General features: G+C 38.8%; 1 protein-coding gene across 1 annotated transcript in view; it reads left to right on the top strand.

The window, feature by feature from the left end:
• The first annotated feature begins 6,159 nt into the window (after positions 1 to 6,159).
• usp24 (ubiquitin specific peptidase 24) overlaps positions 6,160 to 19,024 on the top strand; it is a 72,620-nt gene continuing 59,755 nt past the window's right edge. Inside the window, exons 1-8 of the mRNA XM_038268713.1 lie at positions 6,160 to 6,561; positions 12,886 to 13,054; positions 13,185 to 13,252; positions 13,333 to 13,476; positions 15,107 to 15,232; positions 15,473 to 15,508; positions 15,596 to 15,661; positions 17,988 to 18,053. Of these exons, the coding sequence (XP_038124641.1) occupies positions 6,283 to 6,561; positions 12,886 to 13,054; positions 13,185 to 13,252; positions 13,333 to 13,476; positions 15,107 to 15,232; positions 15,473 to 15,508; positions 15,596 to 15,661; positions 17,988 to 18,053 (954 nt within the window). The 5' untranslated portion in view covers positions 6,160 to 6,282. The remainder of the gene's footprint in view (positions 6,562 to 12,885; positions 13,055 to 13,184; positions 13,253 to 13,332; positions 13,477 to 15,106; positions 15,233 to 15,472; positions 15,509 to 15,595; positions 15,662 to 17,987; positions 18,054 to 19,024) is intronic.

Raw genomic sequence — 19,024 nt, 5'->3', positions numbered from 1 at the left:
GCTGGACGTTTCACGTGATGCTCTCGCGACACAACGACTAAAGTATGGCAGGCCGTAATGGCATTTATTAGCTTGACTGGATGTGTTAAAATGTGAACATTTCAGATATTTGAAATAACATCCCCTCTAACATATATCTTAGAATAAAATGATTGAATGTACAGAGGCGTAGCCAGAACATTTTTTTAAGGGTGGCCAGGCACTAACCAATGTACACTGAGGGGGGGCCGAAAGTTGATCTCAGGCTTAATCTACAACAGGAAAATGAATGGACACAACATCAATATTTTCTAAACAAAGATAAACTATGCTTTCCTACAACCTTTGCTGACAAATAGACGCATGAATATTTAAACATCTGGGCTTTGTAGATAAAAGGTATAGTGGATACAGTTCTATAAGGTTTGAGTTCTGGGGCAAACATCTTTTCCATTGTCATTACTTACCTACTTTTATCAATAATCATTCTGCATACAATTGATATTTATAAGTACTAATATCTACATAAATTGATTATTTAATTGGTTTTATTAAAATAGTTATCAATAATTTTTACGGAAGACTCTTAGATGACCTGCAGAGACACATAATTTTCTCTTTATCCCATAAAACACAAAATCTTCTTCTGAAAAGAGCATGAATTCTGTACTTATCATCTTTAAGGTTTGCATATAGATGTGTATAATTAACCACAGTGTTTTTGTTTTCAAGGATTTGTTACTATATGAAAAATTAAAATGTTCTAATATTCCACTTGAGAGTATTACTGCTGCCACCATCTGTATTAGAGGGGGAAAAAATAGGGGTGGCCAATGATTGGCTAAGGGTGGCCACCCCTGCTCCCCCATCTAGCTCCGCCCCTGTAAATGTAATTATTACTAGTACAAATTAAGTCCTGTTTCCAATTCGTGTGTATTGGGTGTTTACTTTCAGATATAATTTTTATACAGTTTCCTGTCCTGGCAATAAGAATAAGTGTCTTGATGCCAAAAAAAAAAAAAAAAAAAAAAGAGCCCAACAGATTTTACTTTCACAAGTGGAGCAGTACGGCTATCACCATAGTGTTCTGTTTGATTTATTCATATAAATTGCTTTATTATAATTCATGCAGGGAGTTTTACAGACTATATGGACACTGCAATGTAAGTAGAACAGGAAAGGAAAAACAGAAAAAAGGAAAAAAGATGAAAGAAAGAGGAGATAAAAGGGAGACGACAATAAAAAAATTTATAAAATAAAAACACCTTCATACTATCGTTGAAGTATAAGTACCGGTAGTATTATTTAATCTGACATGTGTACTGGGGTAGCTGAAGATAAGAATATCCAGATATCTAAGATCATATATTTTTATCTAAAATTATCTGAATATTCTGCATATCTAAAAATGAATTTCAGATCTTTGTAATCCAATTATTACTGCTTATCATTTTTATTTCAGATATATATCAATAATGAAGAAAACATTACAGATAACTAAAGCATAGGCGTTTTTAGACCATTTTTGGGGGTGCTGATGCACCCTTAAATTAAATTAAATCATAGCACCCCTAAAATGTGGGTTGTTTTTTTATATTGTAGGCTATATCCTTTTTATATTGAAAAAAAGTAAACAAAAACAAACTAAATATAGAACAGTCTAAAAATTATACAGTACTTGGATAAAAAAAAAAAAAATATAATAAAATGTATTAATCAAAGAATATACATACTCTCCTATTAAAGATGGGAAAAGAATCAGCTGCCAGTGAAATAGCAATTAATTAATTTTTAATTGTGGTTCAACAGAAATAATAATACATTATAAAAAACAGCTAAACCAGCAGGATGGAGCTCCTAAACTAAACTCTTGAAGGAATAACGTCAAATAAAAATTAAAATGTATATATTTTTTCAGTTTCTTGTCATTAGAATTACTGTTGTGAATTTATCCTTTTCAATTCAGTTTATTTCTATAGCGCCAATTCACAACACATATCATCTCAAGATACTTTCAAGTCCACCAGATCATCCAGTCAAATTGATTCAAAGTTTTCTATCCAAGCAAAACCAGCTGATTGCATCGACTCATCAGCAATCCCTCACACTAAGCATGCTTGTAGCGACAGTGGAGAGGAAAAACTCCCTTTGAACAGGAAGAAACCTCCAGCAGAACCAGGCTCAATGTGATCTTTTCTTTATGGTGTGGAGTGTGTCTAAATTTTCAAGCACAACTGTTTATATTTACCTTGTTAAATAAAATCCCTTTTGGGATTGCTAGCACAAAGAGGGAGAGGTTTACAATGGGAAGGAGAGGAGCAAGATATAAGATCAGGAAAAGTCCAACAAGACAAAAACACAGAAAGAAAAACACTAAAGTCTCAGATAAGATGTCTTCAAAATGTATGTAGAAAACAGTGAAATGTATGTTGTCCATCCAGACAGCTCCCTGGGTACTCAGCACCACTAAACCTCTGGTCCTAGAATCACCCCTGATCTACGGTATTATTTCTGATATCTAAAATATATTATTACTACTAAAAGTGTAATTAAAGATATCTAGAGCTGCAGTTCTACTAGGAACAATGAAGTTGTGGATATCCATAATTAACATTTTTCCTAAATTACAAATTACCACATGTACGGAAATGATTATTGATGAAATCTATGTATAACATTTACTTTTCGCTGGAAAACATGTAATTTAGGATTCTATATTTATAGTTATGAGTAGTAGGAATGTAGTTTTGATCAGAAAGAATGTAAGGGAGGACAGCGCTTCTGATAAATGTCAAAATGGCTTGCCATAAAAGCCCCATGGACAAACCGCGCCCATCTACTCTCAAAGCCACGCCCTTCAGTCTTTAACACAAAATACACTGCCCAGTTATTTAGGCATTAAAGGCGATTTTTGAAGGCATGATAACATTGTATAAAAAAGGTAAGAAATAAAACATAAAGGGGAAAAAAATCGAAATGTTTTCTTTTTAGTGGTAAGAAGGAGGTAGAAAAAAATGCCAATAACAATATTTCAAACTTTGTATCTGATTTGTCAAAAAACAAAAACATGATATAAAAAATGTGTCAAAAATTGGATCTTAAAAAAAACAGACAAAAATATTTTACATTTATATAATTTGCATTGGAATGCTATATTTGGGATATATATCAGCCATTTGAAAATGCTCTGAAGAATTGATTCCAAAAAAGTAAAAAAAAAAAAAAAAAAAAAAAAAAATTAAGAATTTCAAAATTTGTGATATATGAAAAAAATATGAAAAAAAAATTTGTTACAATTTTAGGTTAGATAATTTAGCCTCTATATTTGGTATTAAATGGTTGTATCCTATACAATAAACAAAAGGGAGTATAACTTTACAGAAAAAAAGTTTTATATATTTCTATTTGCATTTTTAATCATCAGAAAAATCATCTAAACTCTTCTCAATAATCAATGGAAAGATCCTTCTTGAATTTTAGCAATCAAACCATATATTTTAGAAACAGTCATGCAAATGAAAAGTTTCAATCTGCTTTGGAGAGAAATGTTATTGCAAGTCTAAAACAAAAAAAGTAATTATAATTGAAGAACTAACTATACACAGTATAAAGTATAATATAAAGATAAAATAAACGTTGCAACATTTTCTGACATTTTCTGACGTTTCAGGACTGCAGTAGCAGATAACAAAAACAGAAAAATGATAAGGCCTTATGAATAGTGATCTTAAAGGAAGACGGTAAATACAAGGTTTTTCAACAACAAGGGGAGCCAGAAATGATCTATCTAGAAGTGTGAATACTTTTTGTATAAATCTCTCAATTACCAGATTAATCCAATATCATCATTCCTTAAATTAAATTTGGATACATAAAAAAACTGCTTCACTTACAAATTGCCATTAATCATCTTTTTGCAGCTGCTATTTTCAGCCATTGTGTTTCACTTTATTATCATAAGTGCCTGTACTGTCCCTTCATGTGTCGATCTTTCAGGATATTGTAATGCATACTGTATATTTTCATTTTTCCACCTTTCATCATTATTAGTTATTAGTAGCAATAATTGTATACTGCTACTAGTATTATTGCTCAATTATCATAATCATTCTTTTTATATGGCTGGCTTTCACGTTTGACCCTTTTTTCTTAATTTTAGGGCTGCAACTAATGACTATTTTACAAATTGATAACTCAGTTGATTATTCAATTAATAACTAGATAACAAAAGGCTCCTGAAAGACAACTTTTTGTGAAAGTAAACCAGGTGAAAATTAAACGTTTCAACTTAAAGTGTTTTGGATAGATATACAGACAAACAAAATTATTTTTATCTTAGAAAAGAACAATAAAGGCATGTTTTACAGTCTCTATACTCCAGTTAACGATTAATCGATTACTAAATTAGTTGATGATTATGTCAATATTCAATTAATTACTTTATTTATTATGATATCTTTAAAAATTACTTAAATTGATTAAATAAATTAATTTATTTGTTGGAGACTTTAATGCAATAGCCTGATAAAGTTAATGTCTATGCAGCATTGCATAAACGCTATTTATTTAATTTAAACGAACATCAATTTATTTAATCTAATCTGGCTGTTTTAAATAGACTCTTCTAGCTGAGCATTTACAACAACGTTAAAACTTAAAATTTGCACAGGTGTAAAAAAAAATTTGTGCTTGTGAATAATTATTATTATTTTATTCTACAAATACAAAACTTAGAATGTAATACGGAAGATGATAGGGCCACTGGAAAAATATTAAAAATGTAACTGATTTTTAAATTTTATATCAGTATAATATGAGAAAAATGTCAGAATTCTGATTTTAACCTCAGTATTCTGACAGCTAACAAACATATTATTATCAAGCTGTAACCATGTCTGCTTTAGGGACTAAACTAGCTCTCTAGTTTTAATCACCTTCTGCTCTACCATTAATAAAATAGCATCACTTTTTATGTGCCCTTGCACACCTAATTCCATCATTTCCCACCAATCTGTTCCTGTTCCTCCCAAACAGCTCGCATCTCTGTCAGTAAAGCTGAGTGCTCCACATCTCTGCCCTCATGGTGCTCATCAAGGGGCGGAGCTAGATGGGGGGCCAGTCATTGGCCACTCCTGTGGCCACCCCTACCGTTTTTTCTTTCAAGTACTTGACAACAAAAACACGTTGGTTAATTATGCACATCAATATACCAACATTAGAGATAATTAGTACAGAATTCATACTCTTTCAGATCGAGATTTTGTGTTATATGCCATAAAGAGAAAATTATGCGTCTCTGCAAGTCATCTGTCAGTGACATCATAGATACTGTAAATAACTATTTTAATAAAAACCTATTAAATTATCAATTTATGTAGATATTAGTGCTTGTAAATATCAATCTAATGCAGAATGATATTGATAAAAGTAGGTAAGTAATGAAGATTGAAAAGATGTTCACTCCAGAAACCTGAAAGAATTTTATCCAAAATACCTTTTATCTAGACGGATGTTTATACGCATCTATTTGTTAGCAAAGGCTGTAGGAAATTACAGTTAGTCTTTATTTAGAAATATGGACATTTTGCTTGTTCCTGTTGAAACAGTGTAGTTTGACCGTGAGGTTCTGGTGCCTATCCACTATCGGCCACCCCTCAGTGTACATTGGTTATTGCCTGGCCACCCTTATAAAGAAATTCTGGATACGCCTCTGTGCCCATCTACATTATACGGAAGAGGATTAGGGCCAAAAAAAAAAACAAAGTTAACGGATTTTTAAATTTTATTTTAGTTTATTATGGGGAAAAAGTCAGAATTCTGACTTTAATCTCAGAATTCTGACTAAATTCTGACAATAAAAAAGTCAGAATTCTGAGAAAAAAAGTCAGAATTCTGACTTTAATCTCAGAATTCTGACTTTTTTTCTCAGAATTCCGACTTTTTCCCCATATTAAACTGAAATAAAATTTAAAAATCAGTAGCCCTAATCCTCTTCCGTAATTAAACTCTCTTCAACTTCAAATTGACACTTACACACAATGCACCAATAGTTTTGAAACCAAATAACTTTGATGTTAAAATCAGTGAATCTTGTGGTTTAGAGAGAGTGCGCGCTCCCGACGCCAGCCTCCAGTTCTCGGGGCGCAGAATTGAGCAGCGCACCGTGTTGGCGCTGTTCTGGGAGAAGCTGCGCATCGTGACAGGCTCTGCGGCGGCGGACTGTAAACATGGCGGCGTACACAGCTACAGGGCTGCGCCGAGGACCGCTTTACTACTAGCCTGACAAGCGGAGACACCCCGAAAATGGAGAGCGAGACGGAGCAGCACATCACCACGCTCCTCTGCATGGGCTTCCAGGATCCTGACGTGATCCGGAAAGCGCTCCGGCTGGCTAAGAACGACATCAATGAGGCAGTGGCGCTTCTCACCAACGAGAGCCCCGGACTCGGCTATGGGTACGAGTCCATGGAGAGTGGGCCTTCCACCGGCTTGGGCTGCAGTGGAGACGGGGAAACCAGCGGGAGGACCGGGAGCAGCGGGTTCGACCCCCCTCCGGCGTACCACGATGTCGTGGACGGAGAGGTAAAAGCAACCTGTACCCGCCGTGGAAGCGCCGTGCGTGGGAAGCAGGCTCGCCCATTGAACTAGCCGGAGTTAGCAGCTCTCCTCTGGGCTACATGCTGCAGCCCTGAGGGGAAAACGCTCCTCCAGCCACACGGTCATAGCTGATGTTTTTATTGCACAATCAGAAATACAAAAAACGCCACTAAACAGAAAGTTTAAGCACTTTTTAGTGGAAAGCAACAGTCTAAATGGTAAGCTAACAGAGCTAGCTGGTAGCTTTGTGTAGCTAAGTGGAGGAGAGTGAAACCCGCCAGTAACCTGGAGCAGCAGATCATTAAAGGAAGCTCTAGTTTGATAAACTTTGGTGATTCTTTTCTAATCTGTGGAAATAATTTTATATATTTTAATCTGTGCCTTTAACCAGCAGATTATCTGACGGTTAAACTTCCGTTGGGATTTTATTCCTGTCAGACTTGGAAGCATATTTCGCAATATCTCTGCTGCAAAGAAGCCATCTTGGCAATAACTGTGTATGTGTTTGTTTAGTGTCAGTTATTGTGTTATAAAGGGACTAATCTTGTAGAAACATTGATTTTTTGCCAGTAAAATATTTGCTTACAGAGCCTAACGTCATACAGGTAGCTGTGTTTATGCTGTGGGGACTCTATGAAATGCTGTGGCCCTTTCATTAGGGGCCACCAACACTGCAGGAATGCTTTGACTGACCCCTGAAGGAATGCATAGCTGTGTTTCCTCTGCAGGTCTGACCTCTGACCTGTTGCCCTGTCAAAAAAAAAAACTTTGATGTCAGTGAAATCACTAAATATTACTCCATCTAAAATAGTTCCTAATACATTCATATTTTTTATCTTCCAATTAATGCCAGAAACATTTGAAGAACACAATTCAATTCAGTTTATTTCTATATCACCAATTTACACACGTCATCTTAAGGCACTTTCCATTTCACCAGATCATCCAGGCAGATTGGTTTAAAGTAATAAGGAAGTCATATTTAAATGTTAAATCATTCTGGCTTAAACATGTATATAAATGTACGCTTTATCAGATCATATTGTCCCAAAAGTAAAAAAAAATTCTATTTAAAAAAAAAAATCCTGTCTTAAAATCTGTTTTTTTTTTTTTTTTCGTTATCTTCTGCAGGCCAGTTAGTTCTACGTCAGCCTGAACACCTAAATTCGGCCAATCATATATCAACGGTCATCTGTCAATCAAATGTTTTCGGTCATAGCATCTTGATTCATGTGTCGCAGCTAATATACACAACGGTTGAAATCAGAATCCTTTCCTTTCCCATTGAGTTGCGTCCCAGTGTTCACGGGGATGGACGTCTGTGTCTTCGGCAGGCGTAGAGCAACAGAACTGGCAGCGTTGCGAGGCAAGGGCTCAAACATGTACGGCTGGAAGCCTTCTACACCAAACCAAGCTTCTGCCGCCCTGGCGTCCTCTTCCACAACATCTTCGTCCCCGCTTTCCTCCTCTAAATAAAAAATGGATGACGGAGGAGACTCATCCACGACCTCCGACACTAAACTCTCCTCCTCTTGCATGTTTCCTCTGTCCATAGCGTTCCTTGACAGCGTCGTTTCTAAGTCACCAATTTAGTGCTACTTGGTCCCAATGGAATTTCCCATTGGGAACCTACTAGCACTAAGTTGCTAACTGGTTAGCAAGATGCTTCCAAGAAACTTGCTTGTGAACCTTTTGCCACAACAATCCTTGTGTAAAGTCGGGCACCAAAAATGCAACGGGTGGAACAGCTGTTTCCCTACGACTTTAAGGTTATCTAAGGAAAACCAGCTGATTGCATCGACTCATTGACTCTTCAGCAATCCCTCACACTAAGCATGCTTGTAGCGACAGTGGAGAGGAAAAACTCCCTTTGAACAGGAAGAAACCTCCAGCAGAACCAGGCTCAGTGTGAGCGGCCATCTGCTGAGGCCCACTGGGGTTCAAGGAGACAGAAGCAGACATAGAAAAAGAAGCATAGATACAATGTTTATTGTGCTTATAAATCATAATTTGAGATTTACAGACCTGGATTATGCGACCTCTGCTTTTAGTTTTCTTCAAAATACATGCGAAATATATATCATAGGGGGTTCCGTCATAAAAAATGAGCTGCTTTAACTAGCATCTCATATTTGCTGTGTTAAAGCTGTATGTATTATATGTAAGGAAAGAGGGTTGGGGCAAAAAATAAGCTTTTTTACTTCTGCCTTCTCTTTTTCAGGCATCATTATTATATATTTTGTCGTCTGTCTTAAAAACTCTTTACAAACCTGTTGCTCAAATAAAGATGACGATAATGATGTGTAATAGAGGAGTGGTTTGATTTGTGGCCTGGTGTCATGCTCCTAAATATATCCCCAAGAGGGCTGCAGGTGCACAGTAACAGAGCGGGGGGGGGGAATCATGCAGCGGATACATAGTGTACCTTTGAGACATGTCTTCCCTCTCATGTCTTCCAGGATTTAAACACTGAGATTTCAGCTTACTGTTTTCTAATTTGATCAAAATGTTGCTTGTTTCCAAAATGAAACTGCTGTGATTTCATGTTTTTTTTCTTTGATGTCGCATATTTTCTCCATTATAGATCAGATTTATGGTCCAAACCAGACATCTTCCTTTTATTTTCCACCTCTCCTCCATCTGCTGCTCATATATCTTACTTTCCTAGAAAGGGAAGAGATGAAATATGATGCATCTCCAGTTGCTTCCTCCTCCCTGTGCCCCCCCCCCCCCTCTTCCTATTACACTTAAAGCCCAGCCTTGATTTCACACCTCTAACAGTTTTAGTAGACTACACGCTGGTTACTAACAGTGTTTGTTAAACATTTTAAAATCAAATTAATATTTTTTCTGCGATATAAATGTTTTCCATAAATTTTTTTTTCATCAGAATTGGTACATTGGATAGGCGTGGTTTGTGCCCAGATTTTATTGCCCTGAAACAATTAATTGGAATAATTGTCAACTAATTTAGTAATTGATTAATCGTTAACAGGAGTTTAGAGACTAAAACATGCCTTTAGCTGACAGAGCGACCCACTTAGATCAGCAATTATACCACAATTGTAAAAAAGAAATATGTAAACATTTTTAACTTTAGATAAAAATCCTTTCCATCTGTCAATATGCTCTATCCAGAAATCCTAAAGAGGAAAAGTTTGAGTTTCACCTGGTTTAATTTCACCAAAAATCTTCTTTAAGGAACCTTTTGTTTTCTGATTATTAATCGCATCAATTTAAAAAATAATTGCCAGATTAATCGATTTGCAAAAATAATCGTTAGTCGTCAAAACAAGACGTCTATTAAATGAAAAGTGTTAATGTTATAGATCACCTGATGGATCATCTCTGCCTTCAGTCTTTTAGCGAAGGCCTGGTTATCCTCCTGCAGCAGAGTGTCGCAGTGAGCTCGTTGCAAATATTTTTGATTTCTGCCCAATATTGAAGCGTGGTCTGCGCTGTTATTCCACGCCACAACTCCAGAGGGCCAATCAGGAACTACCTGTGGGTCTAGATACGGTTGCGGCGGTGAGGAAGTGGGGGCCAGTTTGTGCTACAATGGAGGGACATGAGGGCCAAAAAGAGCGGAGATCCAGGTGGATCTTGTGAAACTGGGAGATGTGGAATCTGACTGGCAGGAGACTGTCTGTGGAGTACCACAAGGATCAGTATCAGGACCAGTCTTATTTAATCTCTATATAAATGATATCAGTAAAGTGTCCAATGTATTAAAATGTATCTTATTCGCTGATGACACAAATACTCTAGCCTCTGGTGACAATTTAAAACATCTTCTCTCAACAGTTACCTCAGAGATTAGTAAGTTAAAGATATGGTTTGACAATAATAAATTATCATTAAATTTGGACAAGACAAAAATCATGGTTTTTGGGAACTGTTACAAAAATACTGAAATCCAAGTTCAAATAGAGGACGTAACTTTAGAAAGGGTATTTGCTAATAAGTTTCTCGGCGTAATAATGGATGACAAAATCAGTTGGAAACCTCATATTAAACATTTACAGGGTAAACTCAGTAGAAGCATATCTATATTGGCTAGAGCTAGACATGTATTGAATGCTGAATCACTTCATATCCTATATAACTCTCTGATTTTACCATATCTATCATATTGCTGTGAAGTGTGGGGAGTTTATTACAAGAGTTCTTTACATCCGGTAACCATCCTACAGAAACGAGCCATTAGAATCATCCATAATGTTGGTTATTATGAGCATACAAACCCACTCTTCAAAAAATCCAGAATCCTCCAATTTGACGAGCTTGTAGAATTTAAAATGGCTCAATTTATGTTCAAAGTATCTAAAAAGTTGTTAGCTGAGCACATACAGAGCAGGTTTTTTAAGGGGTTACTCAAACTTAAAGATGCGCAAGTTGCGAACAACAAGAAAAAGCTTCTGTATTTCAATTAAAGGTGTAAAGTTATGGAACAACTTAAATAAAGATTAAAACAAAGCAATAGTTTAATACAATTCAAAAGAAAATATAAGGAGGTCATTTTCAATAGAGATAGACATATGAGTGAGAGAAAGCAAAAAATTGAAGAAAACAACTTGGTGTAAGGGTTTGGAAAGACAAACCAGCATAAAAAGGGAAATGTTTAGGTAAATATTAGTAACTGCTGACTGCCACTTTGACTTTCACTTGACTTTGATTTTTTTAATAACAGTAGGACTGTAAGTTTTCAAGTGTTTAGGGGGTAGGAGTTAATAAGTTTTCACTTCTTCCTACCCCATTTTGAGCATGATATGTTAATTGAAACAAATATCTGTATTTTTCTCTTCTTTTTTATGCACTTCTTGTTACTGTGCACTATTTTATTTTTATATTTGTATCATGTTCGAATACATTTCAATTTCGAAAAAGGGTCCCAGCGTTCTTGTGCACCTCGCTCTTCTAGCTGCTCCATCTTCACCAGTCGTTTTCCACAATGGTGGTCAGACAAACAAAACAAGCCGGTAAGGAACCAAACAGGAAATATGGATAAGTGTAGAGTGGATGTAGATTTTTACTTTCTTTTAAATATATGTTAAGTTTGCAAAGTGCAAGTCATACAAAAATCATACACCAGAGTATAAAGCATACATATATTTAACAAATTACAGGCTAAGAAAAACTATACTCTGCCCAAAACAACAATAGAAATAATAAAAAACATGCAATAACAGAGGGAAAGAGAGGAAAAAAAAAAAAAACAAGCCAGGGAAGTTATCTAAGTAACCGTTACACTGCGCTGATTACTGCCTATCTATGAAGGCACGGGCGGCATTCTGGGAAATATGGTCCAAAACCGGCTGCCAGATACTACAGAACTTATTAGTGGAGCCCTTAGCATCATACCGCAGGAGCGGATGTAGATTGGACCAATCGGAGGCCTCCTGTCTGCCGTCACAGACAATCAAGAGGTGCAGCACTGTCTGCGGAAGGGGCGGGGCATATCTGCGTTAACTGCAACACACACTCATGATATCTGAGTATAAACCAGCCTTTAACCCTCCTCCCTTACCCCCCCGATCATCACTCCTTCCCAGGTGACTTTACAGAGTCTCTGCTGTAAACAAAGGAAATACAGCGAAGCCTTCTGTCATCTGGCTTTACAACCGGCCCTAAGAGCCAGAGATACGTGAACAGTAAGAGCTGCAAGCCTGAGGAACACATTGACTAATACGTAATCAGAGTCAGCAGGCTTGACCTAACTGCGTTGTTCTGCATTAATATTTAAGCTCTGTGGTGGCCACTGGCAAAATGGACTGCCATAGTTTGTGGTTATTTATAATGTAGCCAGAAATGAGTCCTGGGGGGCTGCAGATCGGATCAGTTGCAGCAGAAACACGGGAGTCATCAGCTGCTCCCAGATAGAACATACTAAGACGTGTTTTCAGTTTAGGCTACGTTCTCTGCTCCCGCTCTGTGGATCTCTATCCCGTCGGCTTAGTTGTAACTGATTAAAAGGTGCGGTGCGTCTTCATGAGGTTTGGTGTTTGTTATGCTTTTTACTTCTACCTTACATCACAGCACCACGAACCTAATTGTTCTAGTTCCTGTTTTAAATGCATGAACATGGAGCAGAGAACAGGTAGAGAGGACATGCATTTCCTGCTAATTCTGCCCTTGGAGAAGGAAGACCAGAATCAAACGCTTCCTGTCTGTCATCATCCTCATAAGAGGCAATTAGTATTATCCTGGCGTCACACAGGACGTGACCGCGGAGTCATAAAACATGGAGCTATGAGGACTAAAGTCACCTTCTGGGTGTGGTAATGTATTCGTCTGGTCTGTCTGTTGCAGCGAAGCAATGATGAGAACGGGAACTGCTCCGGGGGCAGCATGGAGTTCCCCACCACCAACCTGTACGAGCTGGAGAGTCGGGTCTTCACTGACCACTGGTCTATACCCTATAAGAGAGAGGAATCCCTGGGCAAGTGCCTCATCGCCTCCACCTGCCTTGCACGGCATGGTAAGAGCGTTTTGCTTTTTTATTCACGTTTCTAAACAAAATGCGTCATCATGTGGGTGGGATGTGTCGCTGGACCATGTTGGCGTATTTTTCTTCCTCGGTTTGAATCCAATGTCTCCCTCGCCGCCAGGCCTCACGGACGCCGATGAGAACTGCAAGCGGTTTATGGATCGGTGCATGCCGGAGGCCTTTAAGAAGGTGAGCGGCGAGGAAATGAAGCGGCTGCCTGCCGGATTGATTGGCACTCATTAACCGGCTTTCTCCTCCTTTATCACCAGCTATTGACCAGTAGTGCCGTGCACAAGTGGGGCACAGAGATTCACGAGGGGATCTACAACATGCTGATGCTGCTGGTGGAGCTGGTTGCAGAGAGGGTGAAGCAGGACCCCGTGCCCGTAAACCTGATGGGCGTGCTGACCATGGTGTGCTGCTTCTCTTTGAAATATTCTACCTTATAAAGCATCTTTAATCCATTTTACTAAACCCTAAACATGCCTGTAAAATGCAGCAGACTCACAAGTATTCACACCCCTGGGCTTGTCATGTTTTAACCACAAACCTCATCGTGTTTCTCTGAGATTGTATCTGGTTGCACAAGACAAAGTGGAAGGAAAGGCATCAATATTTTTAGAAACACTGTGGTTACCCTCATTTACTCCCATGCCCCCTAAATAAATCTGACGTAACTGCAAGGGGGGGCTTAACTATTAAGTGAACTTCATTGGATTTTGATGCACTGTCAAAGCTCAGCGCGCACAGTCAGAACTATTCAGTTCATCGCTCGCAAATGTTAAGAATGTGGTCATACTGCCAACCTACAGGCAGACATGGCAGATCAGGAACTGAGTGCATCCATCAGAGAAGCAGAGGCTGCTGGTATGCAGCCCAGGTGGAAGAGATGACTCTGATAACACAGCTGTTAGTGATAGAACCATCCTTTATAGAGGCGCAGAAGGAAATATGACATCACTGAAGAAGGCTGTCCCTGCAGTAAGGCATGGTAGTGGCAGCATCATGCTGTAGTGGTTCTACAGAAGGGGAAGAAGCCCTGGGAGAGGTTTCCCCTAAACAAGAGTCAGAACTACGGTGGAAAGGTTTACAAAAAGCTCACAGTTTGCGATTGTTGAACTAAAAAAAGAAGAAAGCAATCAATGATTCTGCAAAATGTTTGCTCTACAGCAGAGGTCATGGATTAGCCGGACCCACCTGATTTAAAACATTTATAAATGACCACAGGTTGTCCGATGGTAGTGTCTAAATTCACTTGCTCCTCTTCTCCTGTTAATACGGTAAAGCCCTGGGGAGCGTCCGGCTCCAGGCTGCACGTGATCCAAATGAGCCAATGAGCTGTCAGTCTGGGTTGCTGCTGCTGCTACTTTTAGACACAGCAGGCAAACCTGTGGCAAGCCGGGCGATGGGAAAGAAGGAGAAGACCATGAGAAAAAGAGAGCAGAGAAAGTGTGGACTGCTGGAAGAACTGCGGTGAACTGGTGAAAGAAAAGTGAAATGGCGTGCTCAAAGATGACCCTGCACATTTAGAGGATGTTTGGCTCAACCTGCTGCTGTGAAGCAGGATTCTCCACCATGAACAGAATCAACAATAAATCTGGATCCAGGCTCAAAATGAGCTCCTTGATATGTGCTTGAGAACGGCTTAGTCTCCGGTTAAACCCAGGTTTAAAGCCTTGCAGGGCAGCCTAAAGCCCACTGCCAACATTAAGACAGAAAAAAGAAAGAAAATAACAAACCATCAGTTCAGGGGTTTGAGAAAAGATGGGAATCAGGAAATTGTCTTTATTTTTTTTATATTTTTTATAAAAAAATTCAATGTATAACATGGATGCATAAAAACCTAATTTTATTTCAGTGTTAAATTCTGTTTAGAGTAACGGATTATAGTTAAAAATGTCTGCAGACCTTTACTGGTTGATGATTTTCTTTTATTCAGTTTTTAATTGTTACTCCTGATCTATAGTTTGCCAAAGCTGCTGCATTATTTTTGTAAACACAAAAGTCATGTGTCCTGGTTGTGTCTGTGTTTCTGGCGGCCAGGCCCTAAACCCTGACAACGAGTACCACTTCAAGAACCGGTTGAAGTCATGCCAGAGGAACTGGGCTGAAGTTTTCGGAGACGAGGCCAACATATTTGCCGTCTCGCCCAGCAACACCTACCAGAAAGTAAGGAATACTCTCCTCGTCCGCTCTGACCTCCTCCTCCGGGCGTTTTCTCTGTGCACGCGTATCCCGAACAACTTCCAGATATTTCTATACAGTAAAGTTCCCGTACAGGCAGACGGGTTTTTCAGCATCATGTTGTCAGGAAAACGCCCCTGACTGACACGACAGCTGTCGGCAAACCAGTCTGTCAGTTTGCTGTTTCATTGTGAATGAAAACATGACTTGCTTTTTTTCTTTCAGGAGCCTCACGGTTGGCTGGTTGACTTAGTGAATCGAGTGAGTCATTCAATCTTAGTGTGTAGATCTATGTTTTCAAGAGTTCTGCTTCGTATATCAGATTTATTTCTTTTTTTTGTGCTGAAGTTTGGAGAGTTGGGAGGATTCGCTGCCATCCAGACCAAACTCGGCTCAGAGGAGATCGAGATCGCTGTAAGAACGTCCCATCCTTTGTTTCTTTCCTTTGCCATAATAACTGAAATAGTAGTTTCCCATGTGATGCGTGCCGAGTCACTGCTGTCAGCCGGGTTTGCACCCCCCCCCCACCCGCCTCTGCTGTCAGCTGCAGGATGCTGAATGTGCCTCCTTTCCTTCCCTTTCTCCCGCTAACATCTCTTATGCTCTGACATCCTCCCGCTGTGTGATGCTTGAAATGCTCTGTTGTTTTACGTCTTCTGAAAGCATCCTTGTGCGAACGCTTCCTTCAGCAACCTGGCCGGAACTGCAGCAGCGCATAGCAATTGACTCCAATGCTTGGCATATTAATAAGGCTAAAGGCTCAGTGCAGACTAATTTAGCTCTCTTAAGTTGCACGGAGAGCTCAGGAGTATCTGTGCGTGTTGGCTGTTGAATACTTAACCTACTCTAAAGGCAGGAGAGACTGAAAGCCAACGGAGGAGAGATAATGGGAGGAGAGCTCCCTCCTCCTTCTGACTCCCAGAGGTGGCTCATTAATTTGTCAGCTTTGAGCAGGAAGCCAAGCGGGATGGAGGGTTGGGGTTATTGAGTTCTTAGTGCGGCGAGAGGAGGCAAGCAGAGGAGAAGGAGCTGCTTAGGGAATGATTAGGCAGGGTTTCTTTAAAAGGACAAATATTAACTATTCCTGACTGATCATTGAGAGCGAACAACATCTGTTGCTGGAGAGAAAAGGTCATCAACTCGAAGTCATGTTCTTTAACATACCTGAATCTAAAAGGACGCTCCCTCCCTGCAACAACAGCCTTGCAGTGCATCACTCTTTGGAGGCCTTATGCTACGTTCAGACCGCACGCAGCAGAAGCAGCAAAAATGTGCGTGCTGCTTCATTTTTCATGCTTGCAAAAGTTTAGTTTTCTCAGAAATTCAAATTGTACCTCGGTAGATTGAGGCAGTATTTCCTTAGTGCCTTATCTAGCACTGGAGATATTTAAAAGGAAATCTCCTCACCTGTGTGGTTGGTCCATCAGTGGCTCTCCTCCAGTTATACAACTTATTCAGGTCTGGGCGGAAACACCATTTGTTAAAGGAAAGCTCTGTGTCTAGCTTAAAGCTTTCTATTTCCATTTGTTTTTCCTGAAAAGAGATCACTCTTTAAATAACTCTTCATAACGTGTATTTATTAAAGAACCAGGAGACATGACAACAGATTGTGATAGAAATTATAATCTTACTCAGATCAGAGAAGTTGCTTAGAGTTTACAGAAGGCAGCTGCTCACCAGCATCATTACATCATACATGTTTGCAGATTAGGAGACATCCGTGGCTCCAGCCTTATAAAATATTACACTTTGTTCTTAGCTGAAGGACGCCGCTCTCTTCCAATCCCAAATCTTTGCCACAAACAGAATGAAGATAACTGTTTATAGCCGGACCGAGGAACTTGCCTATTTAAATGAACTACTAGGGACCCTCTGAAGCCCAACATGGAGAGTAAGAGATGACAGAGTTGAAGCCATTAATCGACAGCTTCCTTCTGCAGGAGAGGAGCGTGATAAATGTAGGAGCTGTCAAAGCGTCCTAATAAACTGAAAGCATGTCCTTTGAACACTGTCATAATAAACACTACTTTTTTTTGTGAAAATAAAGTCTGAAGAAAGACAAGTATGCCTAATATCTAATATTAGAAAATTTGATCACATGAAAAAACCAAATATCAATAAAGCTACATTTCCTGTTACTCTGTTGGCGCTTCTCCTGAGATCTGTGCATTATTAATGATCCACTTGGTGTCTCTATGTCTTTCTGAAGGGGAGGAAAATGGTTTATGTTGCTAAATATTTTGCATGAGGATTATTAAAGAGGCGTCACAGAGTTTTCTAACAATACTGCCACCTGTGGCCGAAACGCAGCACTACAGCAGTCTTCTGCTCATTCTCGTAACTCGCGTCCGTACTGAACAAGGTGTGTTTTTTCCTTTTTTTATCTTATGCGGAGTTGCTTCTGAATATCCACAAAATCAGTCTTGAATATAATTCTTCAGACCCATTGAACATTGATGTCACATCCTGCAAACAGTGGGGGAACTTCTGACCCGGAGTACATTCAGGAAAACAGGCTACAGATTTATTGAAGCATCGGAGCTGAACTACAGATGTGTCACTCTGCTCATTAAACCATGTTTTAGTTATAAAGAGTCAATGAAAAAGGCGATTGTAGAGATATTTTTCAGTAAAAACGTATAGAATGTCTCTTTAATAACTCATAGTACTGATGAGTTGATCCACTTATTGGTTTATGTCTCATAATTGTCTCTTATCTCCTTCCTCCTGCGGGGAACAGTGTGTGTCAGCTCTGGTCCAGCCCCTCGGTGTTTGTGCAGAATATTTAAACTCCAACCTCATCCAGGTGAGCGAGCATGTACTTGTTTGTTTGTCTTTTAGCAGGATAACTTGAAACTTTATGAATGGATTTCAATTACATTTTTACAAGAGTTGCGCCTCAAGCCAAGGAACAATCCATTACATTTTGGTGATGATTTAGATAAGAGTCTAGATACAGCACCCTCCCCCCAAACCAGAGGGTGGCAGCAGCAACTATTGACAGCTTCAGCATCAAACCCAAAAAGTGCAGAAGTTCTATACTGAAGACGGAAAATACAAAAACAGAAGAAAAGGGAGCCATACGTCATTTGAAGTCTGAATCTTCTGAGCAAAGAGCAAAGAAAAGGACAGAACAGCCACCAGAGGCTGCAGTCCCAAGCTCCGCTTTAGCCTACTTATGAACTTATGAAAAGATTTTAAGGATTTTTTTACCAGAGGAATAACTAATTCCAATTCCATAATGATCCTGATCATCTGCGAGTTTTAGCTGTTGGGTTTAAGTCACAATATGGGGCAAAATTAGCCACTTGGCAGAGGTTACAATATACAACGCAAATATGGACACAATAAACAAATAACATACAGAGCAACGCAAACAGCAGCCATGGCTCACTGAGATCAAATAAAAGAGTTACAATTGGAGTACAGATTAAAAGTCACTCTTAACCTCCGCTTGAGACGTCCAGCTTTGACTGAATATATGGAAGCACCTTCTGTCGGGTTGCCAATTGTCCCTTTGAAAAAATTATCTTTAGAAACTAAAGTATGTTTCAAATGTTCAAAAATACTTTTATACAAGAGTTTTTTTTCTTCTATTTTGAAAATAAAGTCTTAACATTACGAGAATAAAGTAATAGAATTGCGACAATAAAGTTGTACAATTACTACAATAAAGTAAAAATATTATGAGAATAAAATCATAAAATTATGAAAATAAAGTCGTAACATAACGAGAATAAAGTCGTAGCATAACGAGAATAAAGTCGTAACATAACG

This window comes from Cyprinodon tularosa, unplaced genomic scaffold (genome assembly GCF_016077235.1).
Source record: "Cyprinodon tularosa strain WSP-4 unplaced genomic scaffold, ASM1607723v1 ctg119, whole genome shotgun sequence".
NCBI lineage: Eukaryota > Metazoa > Chordata > Actinopteri > Cyprinodontiformes > Cyprinodontidae > Cyprinodon > Cyprinodon tularosa.
Note: the sequence above shows the minus strand (reverse complement) of the source record. Positions and strands in the feature narration are given on the sequence as shown.